The sequence below is a fragment of the Strigops habroptila genome, chromosome 4 (genome assembly GCF_004027225.2).
Source record: "Strigops habroptila isolate Jane chromosome 4, bStrHab1.2.pri, whole genome shotgun sequence".
NCBI lineage: Eukaryota > Metazoa > Chordata > Aves > Psittaciformes > Psittacidae > Strigops > Strigops habroptila.
The window spans coordinates 71047921-71073907 of record NC_046358.1 but is presented as its reverse complement, the minus strand read 5'-3'; the positions used below and the strand labels follow the sequence as shown (position 1 = coordinate 71073907).

General features: G+C 36.9%; 1 protein-coding gene across 2 annotated transcripts in view; it reads left to right on the top strand.

Moving 5' to 3' along the window:
• Window positions 1-25686, top strand: part of PARN (poly(A)-specific ribonuclease) — a 62165-nt gene extending 36479 nt beyond the window's left edge. The window contains exons 22-25 of one of the 2 annotated variants that reach the window (XM_030482351.1): window positions 13961-14150; window positions 21905-22098; window positions 23610-23686; window positions 24581-25686. In XM_030482351.1, the coding sequence (XP_030338211.1) occupies window positions 13961-14150; window positions 21905-22098; window positions 23610-23686; window positions 24581-24649 (530 nt within the window). In that variant the 3' untranslated portion in view covers window positions 24650-25686. The remainder of the gene's footprint in view (window positions 1-13960; window positions 14151-21904; window positions 22099-23609; window positions 23687-24580) is intronic. The other variant, XM_030482352.2, reaches the window with a different exon arrangement.
• Window positions 25687-25987: the final 301 nt, after the last annotated feature.

The window sequence follows — 25987 nt, the reverse complement described above, 5'->3', positions numbered from 1 at the left end:
CTATATACTATAAGAAAAGTATGGAATAAATAACACTCTTGAGAAATCATCAAGAAGTAATCAAAAAGCAAAGAAGAGACCAACATATCTGAATACACTGAAAATATTGCTTCATCATGAGGAAAACCAATCTTTTTGGAGTGTAGGTTTTGGGGTTGGTTTTTTGTTTGGGTCTTTGTTGTTCTTGATGTTGTTTGTTTGGTTTGGTTAGTGAGTTTGTGTTTGTTGTAGTTGTTTGTTTGTTTGTTTGTTAAAGATTTTTGGTTGGTTGGAGTTGGATCACTGAGCTCTTCGTGGTTTCTGCAGTTCTTTTGGGCATATATTTGGAGACTGACCCATAAGCTTACTTCTGGTTACAGTGACCTGGAAGTGGACCATTACACATGATTATTTGGGATACTTTATGGTAGTGCCATCCCTATTTACTGAAATGCTTGTATCAACTGCTGTGGAGCCAGTAAGAACAGCAATATACATAGCACTTTTGATTAAGTGACTGAAATGTTGCATGTAAGAGCTTTCCTACCAGTATTCCCATGATTAAGTTCCAAAATGAAAAAAAAAAAAAACCCCACCAAAACCAAATTAGAAAACCCCACTGAGTTCACCAAATAAGAAGCTTTCAGGTTCTGGATGCATAATCAGTGCATCTCTCTAATTACTTGTTAACATCCTGTGAGTGTTCATTGTACTTCCTCATACATACATGCCTGCAGAAGATTTTGAGTGCTTACCACAGCCTCCTTACAGCAAACGCTCCGTAGCAGCAAAAGCCATTGTTTCTTCATCTATATGTAGGTATAAGGACTGTGTAACTTCTAGCAAGAAGTTCCAGGTAAAGAATTATATCAAAACAAATGTGGCCCTATTTTGGCTAGCTGTGTAACTCAGGAAAACATTGCTAGTGCTCTCTGGTTCTGTTGTCTGAGTTTCTTACCTCTGAAGCCTTCATGATTTGTAAACTGTGTATTATAGTTAGTGGTGATACCAGCACACCGTCAAATGCTGTTTGTGTGGTAGTGAATACAAGTTTGGAGGGAATAAGCCTTAATCTAAACAATTTTAAGTAAAAATGTATTCAGCTGTGCAGTCACAAATGATACGCTTGTGAGCTAGCAGCTTATCTCAAGTATCTGAAGCCTTTTATTTCAGACCTGGTTAATCGTATTCAGAGTTTAGCCTCCATGTGTGAGGTATAGGCTGAGGGGGGAAAAAATGAATAAAGGATTGGAATTGTTCCACCTTTTTGTCTTTCCAAGAGAACTTGTCTTTGATGAAATATAACAAAGTTGTGATTTCTGCTTTTTAGTTCAGCTGCCCTGGTATACAGAATATCTATAGCTCACTGTAAGTTTATATATCTCTGCCTTTTTTCCCTCCTCTTTTCAAGTTGAATGCTAGTTTCTCTTGGTGGGACTTGCAAGATTATTTGTTTTCAATATAAAACATGTGGTTTATGGCATTTCATAAGATGAAAACTTTCCTGGATGCTGCTACAGTAACTTCCCATCACTGTCACGTCAGTTACATACATGTCTGAATGCTTGACCATACACATTCACCACCACTTTTTGTTGATTTTTATTTTTTGTTACAGCAACTACATATTGTGGAAATAATGGAAAGTCTGCAGAACATTTATACTGAATCTTTCTGGCACTGCTCTGTGTGTGTGGTTTTTTTTTTTATGCTTCAACAAACAGGGAGGCTTATTTTGTGGCCTACATGCTAGGAAACAAGTTATTTGTTTGAAAGCTTAGGTGATTATAGTCTTCAATAGATTTTTATGAAACCAGGTTAGTAAAATCTCATGTACTGAAAGCAGTCAGCCAACCAGCTGTTAGACTTAAAGCAACCTCAATTACAAAAAAGCTGTGTGATTTTTGCTGTAAAATGGCTTAAACCTCTCGGTTTTGGTTTTGTTTGTTTTGGTTTGGGTTTTTTTTCCTTGTAATAAATACATCATAAAATCAATTCTGTTATGCTGTTTCCTGATCTTAAATTCTATAATGAACTGCTTTGGCACTAGAAGTCACTATTTGTACTCATGATTTAGTGAGCTGTGTTTAAGTGAAGAACCTAGGAAAAACAAATTATGTGGCCTGTTTTTTAACCTGTTTATATAAATATGTCTGCATCTTCTGGACTATATAAAAAGCCTTGGAAGACTGTCAAACAATATAATACAATGCAAGATGTTGCTGCAGACATGTGTCTGTGCTTACCTCTTAAAGATGTTTCTGGCTTTGAGTTGGTATTAGTATGTATAGTTAACAAAGCACGCATGTTACAGAAACATTTGTGGAAAATAAATGGATTAAGAACATGAAGAATGTGTGGAAGTTTCCCTGCATTGTTAAGGTGGTCAGATTTGCATTATGTATGAGTCTAAGCACTGTCAAAACATACAGACTTCTTTTGCATCCTTTTAATAAGGTAGCATGTGATTTGTTCATATTACTAGTTTTGTGTAACTGTATCTAAAGGTTATATTGAATTAATTTTCATGTTCATGCTTAACTTCTACATCAAACAAATGACAGATCTCTTAAAATATGGTGCTTTCTATAAGCTTTTTCTATGCTGTTTCTGTTGCTTCTAACTCCCTTGGCTTCAGGTATTTTGAATGGACTAAAAACGTATTCATATACACCCTGGGAATATGTTGGATTTCTCACGTTAATATGCATAGAAATCCATCTTGAATATGTAAGTAGTAAAATGTATCTGTTCATCCCCCAATGCTCTTTGAAACAATGTTCCTGAATTACGTTATACTGTAGATGATAACCATTAAGACCTAGTCAAAAACTGATTGATAAAACATTGGTCCATATGCTTTTGTGTTTAAAAAGTATAAATCTGGTTAACTGAATTAAACTAATGAGTAGCTTTTCAAATTTCACATCGTAATCAGTAGTTTGTGTGTGGCCAGGAAGAATGCACATTCCAATTTTTACTTGTTGAAGTGTTACCCTGAAGGACCTACAATCTTTGCATAGTCTAAAAAGACTTGTTCCTTCTTCCACTTATTTTCCTCTGAAAAAGTAAGTAGGGGAAAGGGCAATATTTTTATAGGTAATTTTAGAGCTGCTCCTAACTTTCAAACTGCGTATAGCATGCTTAAAACACGTAAACCAGAAACCTTGGGGAAACAAGAAGAAAATCCCTTAACCTTCTCATTTTGCATCTTACAGTAATATCCAAGAATCTTCACTTTATTTGGTTATTCATGTGACCTGCATGTTGGCAAACTCTCTAATTTAGTATGAGTAGAAAAGGCTTGTTCTTGTATAAAATCTTATTACTCCTTACAGTTAGAACATAAACTTCAGCTTGAAGTGGAAGCTGTATGAAGACAAATGTTAGTTAACCATTTCATAGTCACTCTGGAGTTTAGGTGCCTGCCATGTCTATGTATGCAAGCCGTACCGGCATATTCAGTGGGGAGACATTGTTCTTGAGTTCTAGTGGGCTGTGTTTTCTGTGTCAGTTGTCACTGTTGAAATACTATGTTGTGATGCGAAAGCCAGTACTGAGTTTGTGAAAGTGGGGTCTAGGTGGCTCTCAGTTGTCACTTTTTGCAATATGCTCTGCTGTAAACCGATTTCCACGTTACAAGCACCTGAAGACAATAACAGATGATAAACACAGTCTATTTTCTGTTGAGGTTTGCTCTCAAGGTAGGTAATTAAGAATCTGTTAAATGGTTGATATTCCTTTAGTTGGATATCTGGGAGGCACAACCAACTTTTGGGGTACAACTTCTAGCTCTTATAACTTTCAGCTTGCTAAATAAGCTTCCTTTTGGGTGCTGTTCAGCTTTGTGTATTTATAAAGTTGTCTTTTCATCTAGAAAAGTTAGTATGAAATAACTACTGTTTCAATGCTGCTTGACTTACAGTGATCTAGGCTTCGTAAAAAGTAGCCTGGAAGTGGTGGGGAAGATGGGAGGGACTTCAGCTTCTCTTAACTTTAAACCCAAATATTTTACTGTAATTAATAAATTGATGTAACCTGAAGTATTTCAGTGTTTCAACCATTTCAATATCTAAGTCATTCTGAGCAGTTAACTGTTTTGTGAGTCCTCAGTTAATGCTTTGTAGCAATGATAAGCCCTTGTTGTTCATGGTTTCCTTGAATTTTGTTGCCAGCCAACTTTCAGTGACTATTTAGGTCACTGGTCTAAAAAGAACCTAGTTGCATTCTTAAAGGGAGGTTTCTTTAGATGTCTTTGCACTTGTGGAGTCTTTATAGGCCATCCAAACTGTACTCTTAAAAATGCTGTTTCTTGAGGTTGGGTTAATTTCTAAAACATGGGAAAAGTCTTACAAATATATTAAATGTTTAAAGTACTAGAAAGTAAAATTGGGTTTCTGTTCTGAGACATTTGACATAGTTACATGTTAGTGGAAATAATGGGCAAGTTTATAAGTGGTATTTCAAAAATATGCCCGGTTTATTTTCCTTTAGCAGCTAACACTCTTGATTCTCTTTACCTAATTAGGTGCAGTTAATAACATGTGTGTTCTGATCATGAGCAACTTCTACAGTACACTGGTTCAATTTAAGAGTAATTTTAATTTGAGAATCTTCCTGAGCATGTTTTTTGTGCTGTTGTAAAATGTAATGAATACACTTAACGTGAAATTTTAAATATATGTGAAAAGCAACTGCTTGTCATAAATGGCAAGCATTGAAATAATGTTAAGTTGTTCCATGTGTTGGTGCCCCTGATACATGAGCTCATATTGAACTTACTCAGTGCAAGATATCTTCTTCCTCTAGGCATTGAGTAGACCAATGTATTTAGACAGCAGGGGAGCAATGGACTAAAGCAGGTGCAGCAGCTGAAATTGTGATGGCCTTTCAATGATTCTTGTTTAAATCATTAATCTTTCTGAACTTGCAAGTTTCTCAGGCAGGGCTGGACTTTCTGGTTTATCAGTGTTTTACAAGGTTTACTACAGAACCCTCTACTTAACATGAATGCTTACCATCACAATTTAAAAATGCATACTTCTATTTTGAGATTCTGTACATGTCAGTCTCTTGTCACTGAACTTGGGGAAATGGCAGGTAGTATCCACTGTATTACCCAGATTCTTTGAAAAATTACATTTAGCATGAGACTGTTCTCGCCAATAAAAAATGTGAAATTTGTGTCAGGTAAATAGGCAGGAACCTTCTTTAAGGGTAGACTGAGGAAGCTGGAGTCATACTGCACTGTGTCAAATCTCAGCCATTTCTGTTATTTTACTTTTTATTCAAATTACGTGCAGTCTCAAACAGTTTCTCTAGCTTTTTGGGATTTCCCCTCTCCTCCCCCATCAGATTTTGGATTCTTAAGATCCACAAGGTTGTGATGTTTTGGGAAAGCTTGGTTTAAATTTTGCATCAGCGTCTTTGCCTGTGATATTAAATTTGCAGTGTTGAATTTTATGTATTTATGTGCAGATACATACACAAAAAAAATCTTGGTATTTCTCATGTTAGTGCTTGAGTGGCTTGAATTCTTAAACAGCATTTAAGATGAGAAACTTACAGTTGTAATAACTGTAGTAAGGTATTATCACCTTGTAGGTGTGTGCTTTTACGTTACCTTCACACAAGTTGGATTTCTTAAAAACATGTGTTATCTTGAAACTGCATATAGTGTTTCAAAAGATCATAGTGATTTGTTGTATGTTAGGACTTGAATAAAATGGTTTCACTAGGAAGACCTGAGGAGTTGGTCTGTAGGTTTTACACTGTCATGGGTAATAAAGGGTTATCAAAATGGAAAACTTAAAGATTTGGTTTTACTTTTGAGATGGGGATAGTATCAACAGTAACCCTAACAGTCACTGATACAGCCAGTAACAGTCAGCTGGCTGACACTGTTGTATGAGTGTCAGCCAGTGCCAGCTGAACATGAGCCAGCTTGTGCCCAGGCGGCCAAGAAAGCCAGCAGCATCCTGGCCTGTATCAGCAATAGTGTGGCCAGTGGGACTAGGGCAGTGATCATCCCCCTGTATTGGGCACTGGTGAGGCCACATCTCAAATCCTGTGTTCAGTTCTGGGCCCCTCACTACAAGAGAGACATTGAGGTGCGGGAGCAGGTCCAGAGAAGGGCAGTGGAGCTCGTGAAGGGTCTGGAGCACAAGTGTGATGAGGAACAGCCTAGGGAACTGGGGTGTTCAGTCTGGACAAGAGAAGGCTCAGGGGGGACCTTATCACTCTCTACAATTACCTGAAAGGAGGTTGTAGCGAGGTGGGGATTGGTCTCTTCTCTGACGTAACAAGCGATAGGACAAGAGGAAAAAGCCTCAAGTTGCACCAGGGGAGGTTTAGACTGGATATTCATAAAAATTTCTTGCCCCAAAGGATTGTCAAGCAGTGGAACAAGCTGCTCAGGGAAGTGGTGGAGTCACAAACCCTGGAGGTATTTAAAAGATGTGTAGATGTGGTACCTAGGGACATGGTTTAGTGGTGGGCTTGGCAGTGCTGGGTTAATGGTTGGACTTGATGATCTTAAAGGTCTTTTCCAAACTAAATGATTCTATAACACAATTGTTTGATGCAGTAAGGCATATGTTAATTCTGTCAATGAGTGCAAGCATTCCTGTAGGAAACTGTGTCTGATGGATGAACTCATTGTCTGGAAGGCTTTTTCTGAAGCATCTGACGTGGAGCATTAATAGGCTCTTTCGTTGAAAATGTCTGTGTTAATCTTGAAGAGTCTTCTGGAGAGCCCTGCCATGAGGATGTTGCCAAGATCAGTTCACTAGCTGTTGTTCTGAAGTTCTTAACAAGTGTCAGAAACATCATCAGATTTTGCAGGACTGTGCTTCCTGCAACTGCTCAGCCTTAGCTGAAGTGTTTAATTTGCTGGTATTAAAATAGAGCTAATGGTTGGTGCTAGTCTTAGTCCTTCATGGCTACATAAAGGGGAAGACTCTCTTCCCCACTCCAACAGTGAGCTCTTGCTGTTTGTTTTTGGTTTGGGGGGGTTTTCGTGGTGTTTTTTTTTTTTTTTTTTTTTTTTTTTCCTGGTTCTGTGTTCAGAAAAAATTAATAAAGGCAAATTCCTGCTGGTTCAGTGAGGTGCACTGGCTCATCAGCAGGCGGCTTCGAGCAGGGGCTAAGGAGTAAGGCATGGGATTCTCCCATTTGGTAACAAAGCTGTTAGGTGAAATCAGCTGTCTAGCCAGACTGTGGGTTCTGTTTCTTTCCAAAATGTCTTTCAAATGTGATCTCTCTGAGCTTTGAGTAATAATAAGACATTGAGAGCCTTTATCTGACTAGAAAGGAAATGTTCGGTACACTTTACACTTTTAATAGTAGATTAACAGATCTGAACACTTTACTAGTACTCCTGGAAATCAGAATTCTCCAGTGTTCATTCAAAACCATTTCCGTACTAGTACATGCAGGGAATGAGGTGTGGTGAATATCTGCTTGTGTTGTTCAGGAATCTTGACTGTAACAAGAAAATGAATTGCTGGTTTATACATTCTAGTCATGGTTTTACAGTGGAACCTGCAGTATAAATTGTAATATTGATGGCTATTTTACAACTTTCAGCATTACTGATGCAGAATTAAAAGGACTGATTATAGATTTGCCTTCAGGCACCTGCATTCATATTTTTTCTTATCAGTTAAAAAATAACCAAACTAAGACAAAAAAACTTTACCCTGTAAGTTTGAATATAGTAGTTTTTTTCTTAATATGATGTTGGAAGCCTTTTGACTACCTTTTCATTTGATCTGGATTTTTTGAAATGAGTTACTACGTTTCACAGATTTTGTTGCAATTACGAAGGTATTTAAACAGGGTGCACAGGATAAGTACCTTGAGTTCTTTCAGCAATTAGGTAACTTCTTCTTTAAAGTGTTAAAATCATTTATAATCTGCATACATGTGCAATGTCTCAGTGGACTATATTATCTGTGTTCTTTGTCGAGAGTTTAAAACATTGTCAAAGGATCATTTTTCTCTGTCATGCTTTGTACTTGGCATTTTTTATTTCTTCTGTAAAACCATTGTCTTTCAGATGACCTGTTCATTTCTCTATTTTCTCCAAAATGGAGAGCCAAAGACTTATTTTGGTTTGCTCTCTAACTCGCCATCCTCCTTTGCAAGGTGGACAGCTGCTTTGTCACCACACTGGCACTGCTCCTTGCTCAGGACTTGGTAGTCAGAAGAGATAAGTCAATCTTTGTGAAACAGTCTTTTGTAAAAGTCTATTTAGAATCTGTATAGGCACCTTCTGCTATTTTAAGCTAATACAGGAGAGGAAAACAGAAAGGAATGGTCAGTACCATGTGCAATTAGAGTTTTCAGCTTTGATACAGCCTGCAGATAGTTGCTATTATCAAATATAATTCAGAGACTATGGATCCTTCAAATTGTTAAATTACTTTTCTCCATCAGTCTCTAATACACAAATTCCTTGGAGCAAGGAAATACATCTTCATCAACCTTAATTTATATGTCTGTATGGTCAGTATGCAGCTTGTGAAATCAGGTATGGGGTTAAATGACAAACTGGATGTATTTTGTAACTTGGAAAAATGTTTTTCTAGCATAGCTGTCTGTCCTTGAACATTCTGTCCTTAATTCTGTAACTGTGTCTCCGAACAAAAGTGGTTTTTTTACAAAGTTAAGATTTTCTTCATGGGTGCCAAAGATGAACATAGTATTTTACCTCAGTTGATTTATTTCGGGGTGTTGTGTTTTTTGTTTTGGTTTTTTTTTTTTCCTAAACAAACATTTTTAGACATGTAAATTTCCAAGCATGTGAAAATGATCAGTCAAGTATTGTTGTTATATTTTAATAAATGCAATACAGATGATTTCAAAGAGCTGTATTTTCTTAGAGTAGTTTGAACAGGTGGTCTGTATTGGTGAAATGGTTAGAAACTTAAATTCTCTAACAAAATGTTGAGACTTGGCACTTTCTAAATAACAGTACATTCCAGTCTGTTCAGTGTTAGGGCAACTGAGGAGGAACAATGCACAACCAGAGGGTCGATAAATTCCCTTGGGAAAAGGGGGGAAACAGGCATGTTAAATAATTGAAAACTTGCTGAAGCACACATTTAATAATTGAATGCTACAACTGGTACTAAGAGACTTGAGACATCCTTACAGTTATACTGGGGCTGCTTTCCTTATCACTGAATAAAAGACGGAATAAATCTTGCTGCTGATCACAGAGAGACGGTCAACTGGAGTTATATTTCTGGAAGTACCTTGACTAAGTAAACACTTTTTAACTTCTTCAGGGTTTTTGAATTTTTCTAAGTGATGCCAGGATCCAAAATTACGCTGCCTTATAGGTTTCAAACAATTAGGCTCTGGCTCCACATGGTTAAATGTTTTTACCAGTAAAAGAAATTATAAGTGAATTCTAATTCTCTCCTGACCTCAGAGTAAACCAGGACTTTTCCTTTATGACGCTTCAGTGCAGAATGATCCTACAGGATCTTTCATGACATCTTGATACCTTGTTTTACTTAATTCTCAGGATTTATCCCCCCCCCCCCCCCCCCAACTGTTTGCAGTGAGGGTTTTTCTTCTCTCTAACCTTCCTTGAGGACAGGGATCTTGAGAAGCACACTGATGAGGTGCCACTTCGTTGAGCAGTGCTGGGCAAGTCTGCTGTAGTTACCTTGGCATGTGCAAAAGGGTTTTGATGCAGCAGCACAGTGATTATAGAAAATGGAAAGTAGGCACTCAGGCTTTCTGTAGCTGAATTAGCAGTTTCTTTTGACTCCCTTCAGTCACAACTGGAATATTTGACTCTATTAGAAATAGACCTGTGCAGGGTAGTTCTGTTGAAAGTAGAGAAAGCTATTTTCAGGTTAAAGTTTCATCTCAATAAAAGCTTTATCAAAGGGTATGCTGAATACATCGAACTCAACAAATTGCTGCCTTGCTAGTGTGGGTTGATGGCCAAGGCTTTAAAGAATCCTGTCTATCATATGTAGGTGTCTTTCCCTGGTAAACTAATGAGGTTTCAGGTCAGTTTTGACAGTAAGAGATTAGGTTGGTTTACTCTCTTAAAACTCCATTGTGCTGTTCCGCTGATTGGCGATGAGTTGGTGTTTGCATTCCAGATTGCAACACTTTAAAAGCAGGATTTAAGGAAACATTTCCATTTTTTTCTGTTGAAATACAAATGAATTTGAATCCTTCTGGCCTGCTAACTGTCAGAAGTAACACAGCTTAGCTAACTTTTTCTGTAACCACACTTGAGAAAATTGTCCTATCCACTCCATTTAGTTCTTTTTTGAAATTTTTCTTTTGTCAGGGCTGAGAGCAACATACTACATAAGGCAGTTACTCCCAGGATAATTTCTTTCCTGCTAGAGAAGCAGACTTGTTTTGTAGTCTTCTAGATTCTTTTACGTGCCTTTGAAATTTTGAAACTCATGGAATAATACAGTAAAGAAGCCAACCCAGGTAGTTTAGAACATCCTTCTTTCTATGTGCTGGGAAAGAAGAGAGCACAAAGATTGAGAGACTGAATTGGCGCTGTATTTCTGCATTGAACAAATGTCATTCATAATTAACTCTGGGGTACTACATGCACTTATTCGAAGTGAAGAAACATTAAGAAAGAAAACTAAATACAGTAATTTATTGGTAGCAGTCAGTAAACCTGTCTCCTTCCTAATCCTGAAGATTGCTCAGGGTCTTAAAAACAGTTCATTTACACTGGTGGGGGAGGGAAAGCTGTCCCAGAGTTATCCATGTTCTTCACAGTGTTCTTTATTTTGGCTTTCAAACCAGACTATTTTAAGGAGGAAAAAAAAAAAAAAAGGGAGGAAAAAAAAGGTAATGGAGTAATTTGTATCATATGTATTGTCTGCTTGTTTGGGGTGTGCTGGTCGTTTTGGAGGTGGACCACAGTTTCATTTCACCAAGGCTTTTTGTAGTACTACCTACACCAGTGCATAGTTCCATCCCCATTGCCATCTCTGCTTCCTTGTTTTAGACAAGGTGTGGCCAAAGGACTAGTGAATAGGAGTGAGACTGGGAACTGATTAAGTTATGTGTTTAGATGGAACAAAGAGGCTTTTACTGGACCAGTTTTGAAAAGAAACTGGTTTGACACCAAAGAAAAATGCATTTGACAATGACTACCCGACATGAAAAAATGGGATAAAGAACCAGAATGGATAACAGGATGTAGCTTGGTTAAGTTGGGGAAAACCGGTGCCTAATGGTAGCAGAGACAACCAATTTCACAAGGAGGTAGCAATACTGCCTTGCTAGTGAAAGTTCACCTTCACAGGTGAATTTTTACTTTTGTATTTCATAAACTTGAGTGTTTAGTATTGCAGCCTTAATCTGTGCAGTTCTGTATATTTATTTTATTTATATATTGTGGGGTTTTTACCTGCAAAGTTCACTTACATATTTGTCTATTTAATAAGAAGCTTAATATTGGCAGTGGCCATCTGTCAAGATTTTGCTCTGCATAAGAGCAAGGACTTAGTGAAAGAGTATCTTTGTACACATTCCTCTTGGATCACTCAACAACAGTCAGCCTGTTGAATAGCTTGCCTGGTAATTAGGGACAATGCTATCCCCTAGAAATGCTTTTCCTAAAATAATATGCAATTACTGTTATTCTACTATAAGACAGAAACTTAACTTTACAGCTGCAACTAGTGTAATGAAATGCAGCCATGTGTTGTTGGTTACTACTGGGTCAGGTTTCTCACAAGATGATTTATCTTCTCTCTTATGATTTAAATAAATAAGTAAATAAACCCCCTATGTTCTCTTTAGTTTGTTAGAACTCACAAAGCATTCTAGCAATGCATTTCTTATGTTGGCAATGCAGCGCAATGTAAGTCTATTTGCTTTACGTGACAAGATGGATAGCAGTCATCAAATAAAGCAGTGGGGAAAATGTATTTTAAACTTTTGCAAGGAGCTGCTCCTCAGTACCAGACCGTGCAAGACTGATTTATCTGTGTGGCTCTTTAGACTTCTCTGTATGCCTTCATTTCAGTTGTTCAGTGCATGAGGCAATATATTTAGCCTAAAACTTTTCATATTAAATACATACACGTATATATGTAACGCACATATTTGTGTATGTGTAATATGAATGGGTTGCTATAAAATACTGGCCTTATTTAAGAAAGCAGAGTTGTCTTTATTCAAAAATATTGACTATTACACAGATTTATTTTATAATTATCTTTAGGGTACATAAGAATTATTTTTAATCCCCTCCCCCCCTCTTAAATCAGGCTGGGTTTGTCAGGGAATTAAATGAAGAGCCATAACTTTGGCTGTTAGTTTATAGTAAAACAAATGATGTGAAATGGTTATTGTATTTTAACAAATCACTATTTATCAGATGATCCATGGTAACTATGTGCTTGATTTTAGCAAGTAAAAACATGCTTGAGTTTAACTAAACAAATTTTACCCTGAGGAATGTCGGCTGGCACACAGTAACTCCAGTGAGCGTTATTAATTCATTCATGATGCCTGCACCATAACTTCATGGGCAATAAATATGCTCCTAATTCTTACGAACAGATTCTGTAACTTTGCAGTTCAAAACAAATATAAAGGGCGTGAAAGGAGGAATGTGTAACATTTCTTTGGTTAGTGCAACAATCTCGTGAGGCTATCAATCCTAATTGCAGGATTAAAGTTAAATATACAACACTTGCCTAGTTTTACATACATCTGAAAGGCTTTTCAGCAGCAGCATCTATATGTCATGACTGGTATTAAAGGTAATTAATTTCACAGTAGCATAGCCAATGTGCAGAATAGATGATCTGTTCTGAAAAAGTTAACAAACCAACCCCAATCTTCCCATCTTCCCCACCGTTTCTGAGCTGTAAAGTTGGAGCTTGCTATTTCTGGTGCTTGGGCTTGAAGTAATACAGCATACCTGTTTTCAAGGTAATACAGTATACCTGTTTTCAACACTTCAACTGCAATCATAAAGTTGGATACACATCTGAAATGTTTACAAAAAGATTGGAAATACATAATAAAATCAGGATTTTGTCTCCACTATGATTACGACATTTTAAAATGTGCAGCCTAAGTATAAGAAAAACAATCTGGGGTTTTTTGTTTTGTTTTATATTTAAATGGTTTATTGGTTGGTTTACAATACTTCCTTTCAGTGAGTTAGGCTGAAAACAGCAGAGGACACAAGTTGACAGTCAGTTTAATTTGCTGATTCATCTGTTGTAATGATGGCTTCAGGCCAGAGCTTGGCTTGCACACTAAAGGCTGAGAGCTGTGAAGATGCTGGGACTTGAAGGAATGTTGGTAAATTGTTGCTGAGTGAAGGCAGTGAAATTTTTTTATTTTTGAAGTGACTCTAATTTTGCATTGACAGAAATCCTTCTACCTTGAACTTGCAGTCTCTTTTAGTTAAATGGAGACTGAACATTAGAAAGATACAAGGATGGAACAGCTGGATATTACTTAAGTGGATATCTTGTGCAACCAAAAATGCAGCTCAAATAAGCTTATGTTTCACAGCAATCAAACAGAGTTTTGGCAAAGGCTTTGCAAATGTCGTCTTTTCCTGGCAGACTTGCAAAATAAACCTGCTGGGTTAAGTAATGAGACTAAAAGGGAAAAAATCCAGGAAATCTTTTCTTGCCAACAAGCAATCTGGAAGAGGGTTATGACTGAAGAATTGGTGGTTTCTAATTTAAAAGAGAAGTCTTAAGTAGATTTAACCCTTTCTGTATGAAGTCTGATTCAGAGAAGAGTTTTGAATATCTAATTCAAATGTACCATGTGAATTTAGGAGAGTACAGCATTTCCTACATCACTAACAGTGGAACTGGGAGTTGTTTATATGAACAGAACAGAAGGCTCACTGCCTTCTGCTTTTCAAAATAAGTTCTTACAGGAGAGGGCATGCTGTCATTTAACAGTGGTTTGTATATAACATCACTCTTCTTCTCCATAGCTGTAAACACCAGCAGGTATGCCGAAAGTTATAGGATCCAGACATATGCAGAATATGTTGAGAAAAAACATGAAGAAAAACGGGCAAAAAGAAAATGTACAGAAGATAGTTGGAAGGAGATGGAGAGAAAGCGGTTAAAAACTCAGTGCACACCTTACGTTTCCCAGAGTCGATACTACTGTGTTAACAGGTGAGACTTTTCCTGCATTGTCAACTCTTGTATTTTATTGCATTTTTATTAGAAGTCTAGCAATTTTCAGGTAGTTCTTAAGCAATAGGCAACTTTAATTTTTGTTCCGTACATATTTCTTTGCTATTTATCAGTAGTGGTACATCAGCTGTCGCAGGATCGTAAGTGAAGGAGCAGAGGGAACTTCATCACAACTGTGATCAGGCAAATTTTTAAAACATTGGGATCTTGAGGGCAGGTCAGATCACAGCTTCTGAGCTTGATGTAGCAGTACCATCTCTTATAACCAAAATAAAAGAATGATTTCCCTTATTCATTTGACACCTCTGAATGGCTTGTGTCGTCTGGAAACTAAGCTGTCATCTTATACCCTTGTAAAGGCTGTCTTGGTTTTTGGATGACTTTCCATGGTGATAATACTGCCAGAGAGAAGGGCATAAATTACTCTCTTGAGCAGTCCTGATGAACTCATCCTTATGCTTCAGAAACAGGAAGGCAAATGATGACACTTGCATGGCTTTGAGCTTTTGGAGTAAAACTTGAAAAGGGTTTTGGTTCATTATTTAAGGGCAAAATTAAGTCAGGAGATGCCTGTTTTGATTCTGGTCCAGTATGTTGCTATGTGTGTTTCTTGTTCCATTTTTACCCTCTCATACTAATGACAGGTTTGAGATATGATGGTAACAGGAGGCTTCTTAGTCATCTGTGTAGCTGTGAATGGGAAGGGTCTTATATTACTGTTAATATAATTGTGTAATTAACCTATGAAGTTATTACCATTCCTCTCTTTTCCTCCCCACCCCCTTTGTTTCTATATAAAAAAAAACTTCAGTGAAGTGCTAAGTTATATTTCTGAAAGGTGGTGATTTGGGGGGTTTTTTTGGCTGGTTTTTGTTTTTGGTTTTTTCCTGATACAGACCAAATGAGATGGTCGTAATACCAACACTGAGGTCTTTCTGCTGTATCTTTCTCGGGAATGCTTTGATAAGTTCTAGCTCTTATTATATTTTCCTGTAAATGTTATCTGTCATGTAACAAATATACTGAACATGTTCTGTTCTTCTCACTTACATGAGCTTATGATTTGCCTACTTTGCAAAATTAAATGCAGGTGTGTATTTTGGCTAGCTGTCAAATGTTCATAACTTTTATCATGGTAGGAATTCTAAATGTGTTGGAGACATGTTTGATCCCGAAAACCTGTATGGAGGAACCTGGTGACAAAAATCCATATCAAATGAAGTTAGTTTAATTGAACTATTGTACTTCAGAAAGCTTGGGAGTGCATGCTGTGAAGAGGTGAGGAGCTCTAAAGATTGTCCTGGCAGTAGTTTACATATGGCTAAGGTTTAGGTCTATAATGAAGTCTGTATTAAATGATCTGAAAATACTACATCTTGAGTCTACTGCAAAGAAATATCAAGTCCTAAGTTTTATTTATACTAGAGGAAGTATCTCTTCTCAGTGAAGGTTGTTTTTTGGGTATAATCTCAGATTCTAGGCAGATGGTAAGAGTGGCAGCTTACGGTTTGAACCATAGACAACTTCTTCTTGTAACATATACTTTGGAAAACAGTAAATGTGGAAAGCTGATTTGTTGTTATCTCGCAAAGAAGTTTGAGGATGACAGCAAATATGTAATTTGGGAAATGGCTGAATGCAGCTTTCGGTGAATTCTTTCCTTAAAATTTTGATACACCATAAAGAGTTGTATGCCGAAGCACTTAATCTCCTTGAAGGTTTTTATTCAATTTTTTCTAGTGTTGTCAAATTCCACAAGAAGCAGTTTTGGGTTTAGATGGACAATATTTTGATAGCGTTGGATAGCAGCCTTTATTTTGTTGGATAGAACTTCTTTTGTTATTGATGTTACATGAATTTTTATTCTCTCATTATTTAATTAATAAAGTGATTTGGATCTGTCCTAGATTCCCTTTCATGCTGGTCTTGTGACAGTTTTTCTTAATTTTATTTGTATTTGTTCCTAGTTAGTTTGTGTTCTCATCTAAGCTTTTGTAAATGTTTCCTCTTAAGTGTAATCTGGTTAGGTATATCATGGAACTGCAGAGCTTGTGGTCTTTCAGTTCACTCAAGGTGAACATTTTCCTTTTCTTTCCAGACAAAGATATCTCAAAAATATGTGTTTAATTTTTATATATAGCCATTTATATAGAAAATAAATATACATACAAATATTTTATACAAAGCAGTCAGGACAAATATATTTGTGTGCATGTATATGTGTGTATATTTGTCCAGATTAATTTGAATCATACGTAGTTGAGCATTCAATACTGTGATGTATCTAGCAGCTGATGTCTTATAATAGCTTCATGTTACTACATCCTTTATTTATTTATTATTTAATAAGCTTGCTGCATCAGTTTCAGCCAGGGAGCACAGCTGCAGAATAGCTGTTCCTCTCCATGATGACAATATATCCTGGCTACTTTTTCATTCAGTAATGAAGTTGTTGGGTATTTCTAGTAAGGAACTTCTGTCTTAAATTAGCAGATTAATGAGTATCTAACAAATTCTTTAATTCCTGTCTTATTAAAAAAGCTACACTCCCGTATTAGAGAGGAACTACTTTTCAGAAAATGTAGTATAATAGTATTAATAGCAGTCACAAGGTACTCTTTCCCACAGCATTCTCCTGGAGAAACAGGTTGCTCATGGCTTGGATGGGAGTGCTGTTTGCTGGATAAAAACTGGCTGGATGGCCAAGGCCAAAGAGTGGTGGTGAACGGAGTTAAATCCAGTTGGTGTGGCTGGTCACAAGTGGCGTTCCCCAGGGCTTAGTACTGGAGTGAGTTCTGTTTAATTTCTTTATCAATGATCTGGACAAGGGGATCAAGTGCACCCTTAGTAATGTTGCAGGTGACACCGAGTTGGGCCAGAGTGTTGATCTGCTTGAGGGTAGAGAAGGCTCTGCAGAGAGGGATCTGGACTGGCTGGGTCGGTGGGCTGAGGCCAGTTGTATCTGAGATTCAACTGAGCTGAGTTGCCGGGTCCTGCACTTAAGCCACAACGACCCCATGCAACGCTACAGGCTTGGGGAGGAGCAGCTGGAAAGCTCTTCATGGAAAAGGACCTGGGGATGCTGATTGATGGCTGGTTGAACATGAGCAGCTTGTGCCCAGGCAGCCAAGAAGGCCAATGGCATCCTTGTCTATATCAGCAATAGCGTGGCCAGTGGGACCAGGACAGTGACCATCCCCCTGTATTGGGCACTGGTGAGGCTGTACCTCGATTACTGTGTTCAGTTCTGGGCCCCTCACTACATTGAGGTGCTGGAGCAGGTCCAGAGAAGGGCAACAGTGCTGGTGAAGGGTCTGGAGCACAAGTGTGATGAGGAATGGCTGAAGGAACCAGGGGGGTTTAGCCTGGAGGAAAGGAGGCTGAGGGGTGACCTTCTCACAGGGGAGAGGAGGCTGTAGCAAGGTGGAGGTTGGCCTCTTCTCCGAAGTAACAAGTGATAGGACAAGAGTAAACAGCCTCAAGTGGCACCAGGGGAGGTTTAGATGGATATTCGGAAAAATTTCTTGTCCCAAAGGATTGTCAAGCAGTGGAACAGGCTGCTCAGGGAAGGATTTCAAATGCGATGTGGCCCTTAGGGACATGGATAGTGGTGGACTTGGCAATGCTGGGTTAATGCTTGGACTCGATGATCTTAAAGGTCTTTTCCAACCTAAACAATTCTATGATTCTAATAAAATCCCCTTCTCTAAAGCAGTTTACTATTCAGAACACACTTTCGAAATGAAATGTAGCCTTTTGTGTGTTGTATAGTACCAGCCATATTGTGCTTAGCAAATAACTGCCTGCCAGCTCTGCCTTGACTCTTGCATGCATGGGTTTAAGATCTTTTCCATAACAGAATAGTGTTACACCATAGCATGAAAAATCAAATAGGGTATGTTCTATGTAAAACCTAGGTATCTTGCTCTGCTTGTACGTACTTATTCTCATTTTCCTGATCATGATCTAGGAATGAGTAAATCAGAATAAGGCCGGTGGCAAAAGTATACTTCATACTCTAGTATGAAGTACAGGAAAGTGATACGTCATTTTGCCTTACGAATGTTCTATCTAAAACCAGGAATGCTACATCTTCTGTCAAGTCTACACACTAGAACAGGGTGCTGTTGTAGCACTGCTTCCTTGAATGCCTTTATTTTCCAGACAGAAGATAGTTTATCTCATTTTTGAAATGTTCATGTATTTCTGGTAATGATTCTTTTGGGTTTTTTTACAGAAATAGTTGTTCATAGTGGTTTATTTCTAAACAAAGGATAAGAATTGGGAAGAGCTAAGTCGTCAAAGATATGCACGATAAATATTGCAAGCAAATTATTAGTGTGTTCTAGTATTCTAGTGTTATTTCAGGTGATTTCACCTGCTCTTAAGCTGAGATAACTGATTTTTATGATGGGTCAGTAACTCCTCCCCCCACAGTGTTGTTCAAAGTGGCAAGAGAAGACAGGGTTTATGTCTTCATTTAAATTAAATTTACTTGGAGTTAGAGGTCTGTATATACCCAGGCCAATTCAAGATGATCTCTTGTGATGGAATTAGGTGGTCCCTTTGGAAGAAAGACATGCTTTTCAGAACCAGAAAATGTTTAATGCTGCATCAGCACATTTGTTTTCCCACCTTTTGTCCCTCCTACACTTGCTGATTCTTTCAAAATAATTATCATACTAGTTGGATTGCTGCTATTTGGTGGCTGAAATGATGTTACAAAGTTCATGGGCAGTTTAATCAGGTGGAGCCTGTGCTCTTTTTGGCAGTACAGTGATATATCAAGTCCTCCACATCCTGTTGATTGATCAGGTTGTGTTTAGTACTAATGCTGCTAGTCATACTGCTGGAATTTAAGAAAAATATTGTGTTCTTTGTTGATTAGAATGGTATATGATAGGAGTAGAAATCAAGAATAAAATATAGATTTTCTGTTTCTACCACCTTCCTCCAGTGGCATTCATCCTTGTCAGGTTTGCCTGCTTGCTGGCATTAGAATAGGTCAGCAGAAGAGAGAGGTTGGGAAACAAGGACTAGTGGAAACTGCTGTCATTGAAAAGGCTTGGAACCCCACCTGCCACCAGCACTGACTGATGTGAAAGCTGTGTTGTGTTCACTAAGTAGATTTGCTAACTGGCCGGTGTGTGATAGCCTTTTCTTCTGGTGGGCTGTTCTGGTGTCCCCCCCCATCGTACCTGTTGTTCCCATCATCCCCATCGTATCCCGTTCACCACCACCACCCTAAAACCTAAACAAAACCAAACAACATAACAAAACAAACACAAATCCCCCACCCCCCCAAAAATACCCCAAACCCAACAACACCAAAACTTGGCTATTGACTTTATTTTATCCAGGCAATAATGATTTCTAATATTTTTATTTTTTTTTTACTCTTTTACATGTGTGTTTTGAGACTTCTGTCTCTAAATGGGTCAGCTACCCAAACAGCTGAGGATCCTAAACAAGTGTATCTGGGTTGGACAGTTATTGATAGCTATTAATTTGTTCAGTTCAACTTTGTTGTTTCTCAGCAGAGTAAGGAAATTGAGACAGAAATATGGACATATTCCAAAATAGCTGGTATATCTAGAAAACTGAACTTTGCTCTGGGTAGTCCTCTAACTCATATATGCAACCATAGTGATTTGCTGCTATTACTAAGTGAATAATGTTCTTGAATCTTACTGTAGGTCAAAGAAGAATAAGACACAAAAAAATCAACCATTAGCCATCTAGAATCCATGCAATCAATGAATAAATGTAAAACAAAATTAGTATTTTGGGAGAAAGCAAGAAGTCAACAGTCCTTGATTATAAAATATCTATATATTTTGGATTTTGAGCTGCTGGGGGTTTTTTGGTGGGTTTTTCTGCCTTAAGGTATCTGCAGGAAGAAAATAAGACCTAAAATTAATTTTTATTTTGTACTTTGGTACACAGCTAAATGTGCACCTTCAGGTCAAAAACTTGTTTCTCTTTATTTGCAGTAACTTCTCAAGAGTCTAAGTAGAAAACATTTAAATTCAGCCATAAAACCTTTCAAAAAGGGAGCTTCTTCCTACAGTGAGTGCAAGTTCCCCGCTAAGAGCCAGGTGCTGATATTATGTCTAGGAAATCCTGGGATCATACTTTATGGCTTCTGAGCTTTTCTTTCTGAAGTATTCTTCAGAATATCTTTCTTAAAAGTAGAATTCTTACAAACTTTTCTAAAAAATTGTTTGTATGTTTGTTTTTAAATATTAGTTTTTCATTTTCCAAGTGCTCTTTCTTTACTGGACTTTCTTTCTTTCCAAACCTAGTTTTTGCCTGTTTTACAGTGTTGAAGTGTGTATGTAGGATAAACAGTTCTCTCCAGCCTTTTGGCTTGCGTCTTTTTATTGATAGTAGTTGTGGTGTGACTTGAAATGATGATTTGTAAGAAATCGTGCAAGAAGGCCTTCTGTGTGTGAATGTTTGGAGGAAAAGCCAGCTATTCATCAAAGTAAATGGTGTTTGTGCTTCTAAAGTGGAAATAAGAGCATGAGGCATAATCATATGTTTCATGTTTGTTTATTGCCTTTGGACATCCCAGAAAGAGTCTGTTTTAAATTGCAAAATGTTCAGCTGAAAAAATTCCATTTCAAAGCCAGAACTATACAGCCAGATTTGGCAGTCCTTTAGCTGAAACCTTATTGAAACACCATGATTCCCTACTAGTATTGATTAGAAAGAAAAAATAAAGCAGCTTGTAAAGCTTTGTTCTATAACTGGGTATTAATTTTTATTTAAATAACAGAACATGACTTAGATGCATACAGCTGTTTTGTGTAGTTCTTAATAGAAAAACTAAAGGTTTCTAAGTTTAATTGGTTGTTCTAGAAGAGCATTAAAATAAACATTTAAGTATCTGATATTCACATATCTAGGAGTTTGCAATAAGTATTTTTTTAATTAGCCCCTTTGCTGCTATATTCTTTCTTATACTCATGCTAATTTGATTTTAATATTGTAATTTGTCTTTCAAGGAAACTTGACAATAGCAATACAGTCGAATGAAAAATCTATGCAGTGTTATTTCAATGTATGCTGAATGAAATGGAGCTCTAAGTTCATCTTCATACTGTATTACTCATTCAAATACTACCTGTGAAATGAGTGTGTAATTTTTCGTGCTGTTTATTTTACCAGCCTGTCAAATGGCAGGACTCTTCACTTTAAGGCCTGATTTCAAGTTTATTATATGGAGCTTGATAGGTTTCTCTACCTTTATATAATAGAAATGCTTTTAAAACTGCATATAGTTCCAGGGGAGAGGATGAAGTTATAATCTAGAATCCTTCAACATCAAGATGTGTGTTGGAGGCTTAACAGTTGTGTATAACTCAGTGTCTATTGAGAATGCTTTACAAGAGCTTTCATAACTAAAAGAATAAAAATTAATACGAGACAGGGAGAGAGAACAACTTTAATTACATTTGAGTTGAGTGATCTCATCAGAGTAGCAGCTAAGCCTGAGACGTCTGTAGTACAAAGAATGAATAGCTTCATCTACGTAAGACTGGATTAGGTAGCCAATTTATGGAATTTTATAGTTAAGTCAGATCTTCCAGATAATGTAATTTCATGGTACACTACTTAATACAGTTTAATCTATTACCTTCATAAGCATTTAATAGATGGACAACAACTAGTACCTATGTAATAATTATTCTTGACTTGTTCATAATCATATTTCTTCTACGTTTCAGTTTTACAGGTACAAGTACAGTGGGAAAAAGAAGCATGAGTCCTATTCAGGAAGAAACTAGTTCTGATGATATGGAAGAGGGAGAAGGCCAAGATCCAGAATATGATCAGACAGACTCCTGTGCAGAGTCCCTCCCAGATGGTAAGAAGAGAGCCAAAAAATTCAAAAAGATCAAGACAGACCAAGTTCCAGCAGGTAAGAGCAATGTTCATGCGCATGTTTTTCTCTTCTGTTTGGAACTACTCTAGGCCTGAGAAGAATAAAAGTTGTTTTCTTGAAAGTCTTAACTTACTTCAGCCCCACCTGAGACCAGCCAAAGGAAGCAGGATGCAGTTGGTCTCTTGCTTGCTTGCTTCCTTGAAATAAAGCTCTTTGAATATTTTTAGCTATTCTTAATGTCTTTTTTTTTTCTTTTTTAATGTGACCTTCTAGTTAAGGTTACCCAATATGTCTTGCATATCGTAAGCAAAATTGAAGGAATTCTGGAAGTAGGATTCTAGAGTAGATTTCACCATTAATCCAATACTTTATCACAAAATTTAAGTTCAACTTAATGTGGACATTTTCCTTTAAGCTTGATTGGATGGAGTTATTGCATATTTGAATGAACATAGCTTGACCTGCCAAATGTGTGTCATTAGACTACCTCTGTTGCTTGCAAATGAGTCCAGTTTTAATAAACCTGCCTGCTGTTCTGAAAGCTAATATATGTGCCCTTTTAATTCGGACTTTGAGACTATATATCCTGATAATACCAAACTAACATCCCTTGTTTATGGTTATTTGTGAGACAGGGTTTTTCTGTATGTTGAGAAAACTTCTTAGTCTGTTTAGAATATTATTTACCTCTACAATTAAGCCAGAACTTGACAGTCTACCTGCCTGCCCCTCACTACTCCTCTGGCACACCGCTTGCGACAGGCTGTTTCAGATTGAGTGCAGTTTGACCCAGTTGCTGTTTTATATCCCCTAGTATAAATAACCAGGCTGCAACTATACTGAAACCCTTTCCTCTCTGGAACATTTTCTGAGAATGTGTTCACTTTGAGACAACTCAATGAAGGAGTAAGCTGCAAGACCGGTGCTGATCTTGGGGCTCTTAAGCTTACGCAGGCCCGTTAGCTTGAATCACTTGGCTTTGGGTTTTTTTCTGATAACACTTGGCAAGATGCTGATGAAAAATGAGTGTGTTTAAAATTCCTTCCAAACGTTTTGGACAGGTGGATCATAGTTATCCTTAACATTTCTTGCAGTCTCTCTCATGCTCTGAGTAAGCCTTTGCTTATTAGAAGGGTTTGCTGGACTGTGAGCAAATCATTCGCATTTCATGGGCTGATAGAGGAATCTCACTTTTTGAGAAGTAAAAGAAATAGTATTGGTTTTGTTGTAAAAGTGTCAAATTGTGGTTTTGCCCAGGTGATACAATTTTCTTTCTTCCATTTTAAAAATTCTCTTTTCCTTTAATCTGGTACAGAACTCGCAGTGTAATGCTTGAAAAATAAATAGTGTTTCTAATAAAAATTATAAACCCAAATAATCTTTTTCTTTCTTCTAAAAACTGTTCTGATGTATACATTAGTATATTCAATGTTCTGTGTGGTGTTTGTAATCATAGCCTTTAGTGTTCTTTATTTGGTTGAAGAACTTTCACCTAGGGTTGATACTGCAGACTTTAATACCTATATAATCTTTTTTTTTTTTTTTAGCAAAAGTACTTTGTACTGTATGTCTGACTGAACAAAGGCAGGTGACTGTGGTTCACCTGATGTTTTTGCTGCCTTGTGTGAGTTATTCCAGCCTATACAAAACCAAAGTAATTAAATAACCTTAGGTCACATGAATTTAAACATCAAAATATTTCATTTTTATTGATGTATCTATTGTTGATTCTATTTCAACTTCTGTTTGTAATTCCTTGCAGAAATCAATTAGACTAGTAAAAAAATCATATCTTAATTATTGGTCTGGAGCACTGGCTGTATTGAAGTATATTCAAATATTAATAGTTAAAACTTCATTTCAAATATCTGCTCTAGTCATTTTTATCCAGAAAGTGGTATTGTATACCAAGCACCCTTTCTCCTGATTTGGTAAAATCTTTCGTAGCCAATTCAAAAGCTGTGCTTGGAAATCACTTTCTTTTTGTAATTCAGTAGGGCAATTGGGCCATGCAAGCATATGCAAAATGACAAGACTGTCTCCTGTAATTCCAAGTATTAAAATTTGTGCTCTGTATTTAGAATTATGGAAATACATATTATCAGTATTCATCTTTCTTCTCCAGTTAATGTGGGCAGGAAATATTCTTCACTGTCTTAACTTCCTTAAACAAGACTAGCTGCAAGTACACTTGGGAAAATAGTATTATTTAACTTTATTATCCCAGTTATTGCAAAAACAAAATTACTTGGATTAAAAGATCATTAATTACAAAATACAGTATTTACCATTTGGGTAAGAAACTTGACGTCAACTTTTTTTTAAAGTGCCTACTCATAAAGTCTCTTGGTTTCCCTTTGTAAATATTGACTTGCCAGTAATGTGTCTAGAGCCTTGCTCTAGAGGAGAAAATGTCTTTGTATGCTCTGAAAGAAAAAAAAGTACTCTTAATTTTTATTTCTCTCAGTGTTTGTATATTGAAGTCTTTAATATATTGTTCTGTGACTGTGTCTTTTAGGAAGCCTCACAACTAGTTCCACTGGAATTTTTGAAGTCCCTGAAACATGGTAGGAAACAACTGCCTTAACAAGTGGAATTGATTGAAAGCAGTTGCAAGAATACACCTCTTGGAAGCCATACTTTATTTAAATAAAGTGGTGTTAACAAAGCAGTATGTGTCCTGAAAATCAGTTTAACTATTTTAAACTGTTTACTGAACAATCACTGTCAATTTTACATGTGTGTTTATTAACTAGTATATGATTCGTTGTTGATCACGTGAAATCCTTGCTGTCGTAAATGTTAGGTTTAAGAAGCAAGACTAAATGTATTTTGGTCACCTACTTTGGCATGTTGGCTATAAAATGTACAAAAAGTACTGGCACTCTATGATTTTGTGCTAGGCTGTTTCTTGTGCTTGAGGCGATTTGTTACCGCAAATCTCCTCATCGTTAGCTATTTTTAAGGCAATATCAGTATGCTATCAGCTTTCCTGAAACAGGTAGAACTGCAGTCTCACTTATTGCTTTCTACCAGTTACTTTGTCTGGAAATCTTTTTTTGTTTTCTATTCTGTACCCCCTGTGCAGCCAGTACTCAATACCAACTTTACCACATACCTTACCCTTTCAAAAAACTGAAACTTCCAAGTTTCTCAAACATTAATTTCCTTAATCAATGAAATTAATGTTTCTTCCCTCCTTCTTCCCCAGCTTGTGGGGTTTTTGTAAAAATGGTTTTTTGGTACCTGTGACAAACCTGCTAACTGCACCAGCCCTTTATTTGTTTAAAAAAGGATTTGCATTGGTAGATTTAAGAAAATGTTTGATATTTAACATTTTTGTATCATGGAAATAAATACAAAAGATGTATTTCCATAAAATGAAAAAATTAAAGACATTTTCTTAGGAACTGTTTTGGTTTTATTTATTAGCTTATGAAATATTTTTAGTGAACTCTTTTTTTTTTTTTTTTTTTTTTTTCCTTTGTAATATAACTATTTTTTTGTCAGCCTGCATTAGCTTTTTTTCCATGGACTACTTTCCAAGATATTGGTGAAGTGTAACCAAGAAAAGCAAGCCTGTTGTCTTAAGATTTAAATCACTATACATTTCCCTTGGAGGAGGGGAAAGAAAAGAAGCCAGTTCTACAGATCAGCAAGATCAAAACCATTGCTGTGGAAAAGTGGAATATGAAGAAGGCTTCATCAGATTGTACTTACAGTAGAGTGGGAACCACTGTCGTTTGAACAATGCAATAACCTGTTTGAAGGTATGCCAAAATTTGTGGGATTTTAAATGATTGTGAGAGCTATCTTGAACTTGCATTGCAAAGGGAAAAATAATTTAAAGATGTTAAATGTGAAATTTCTAACCTTGGAATACTACCAGAAGTAGTATAATTAAATTGTTGCGTTTTTCAGTAGC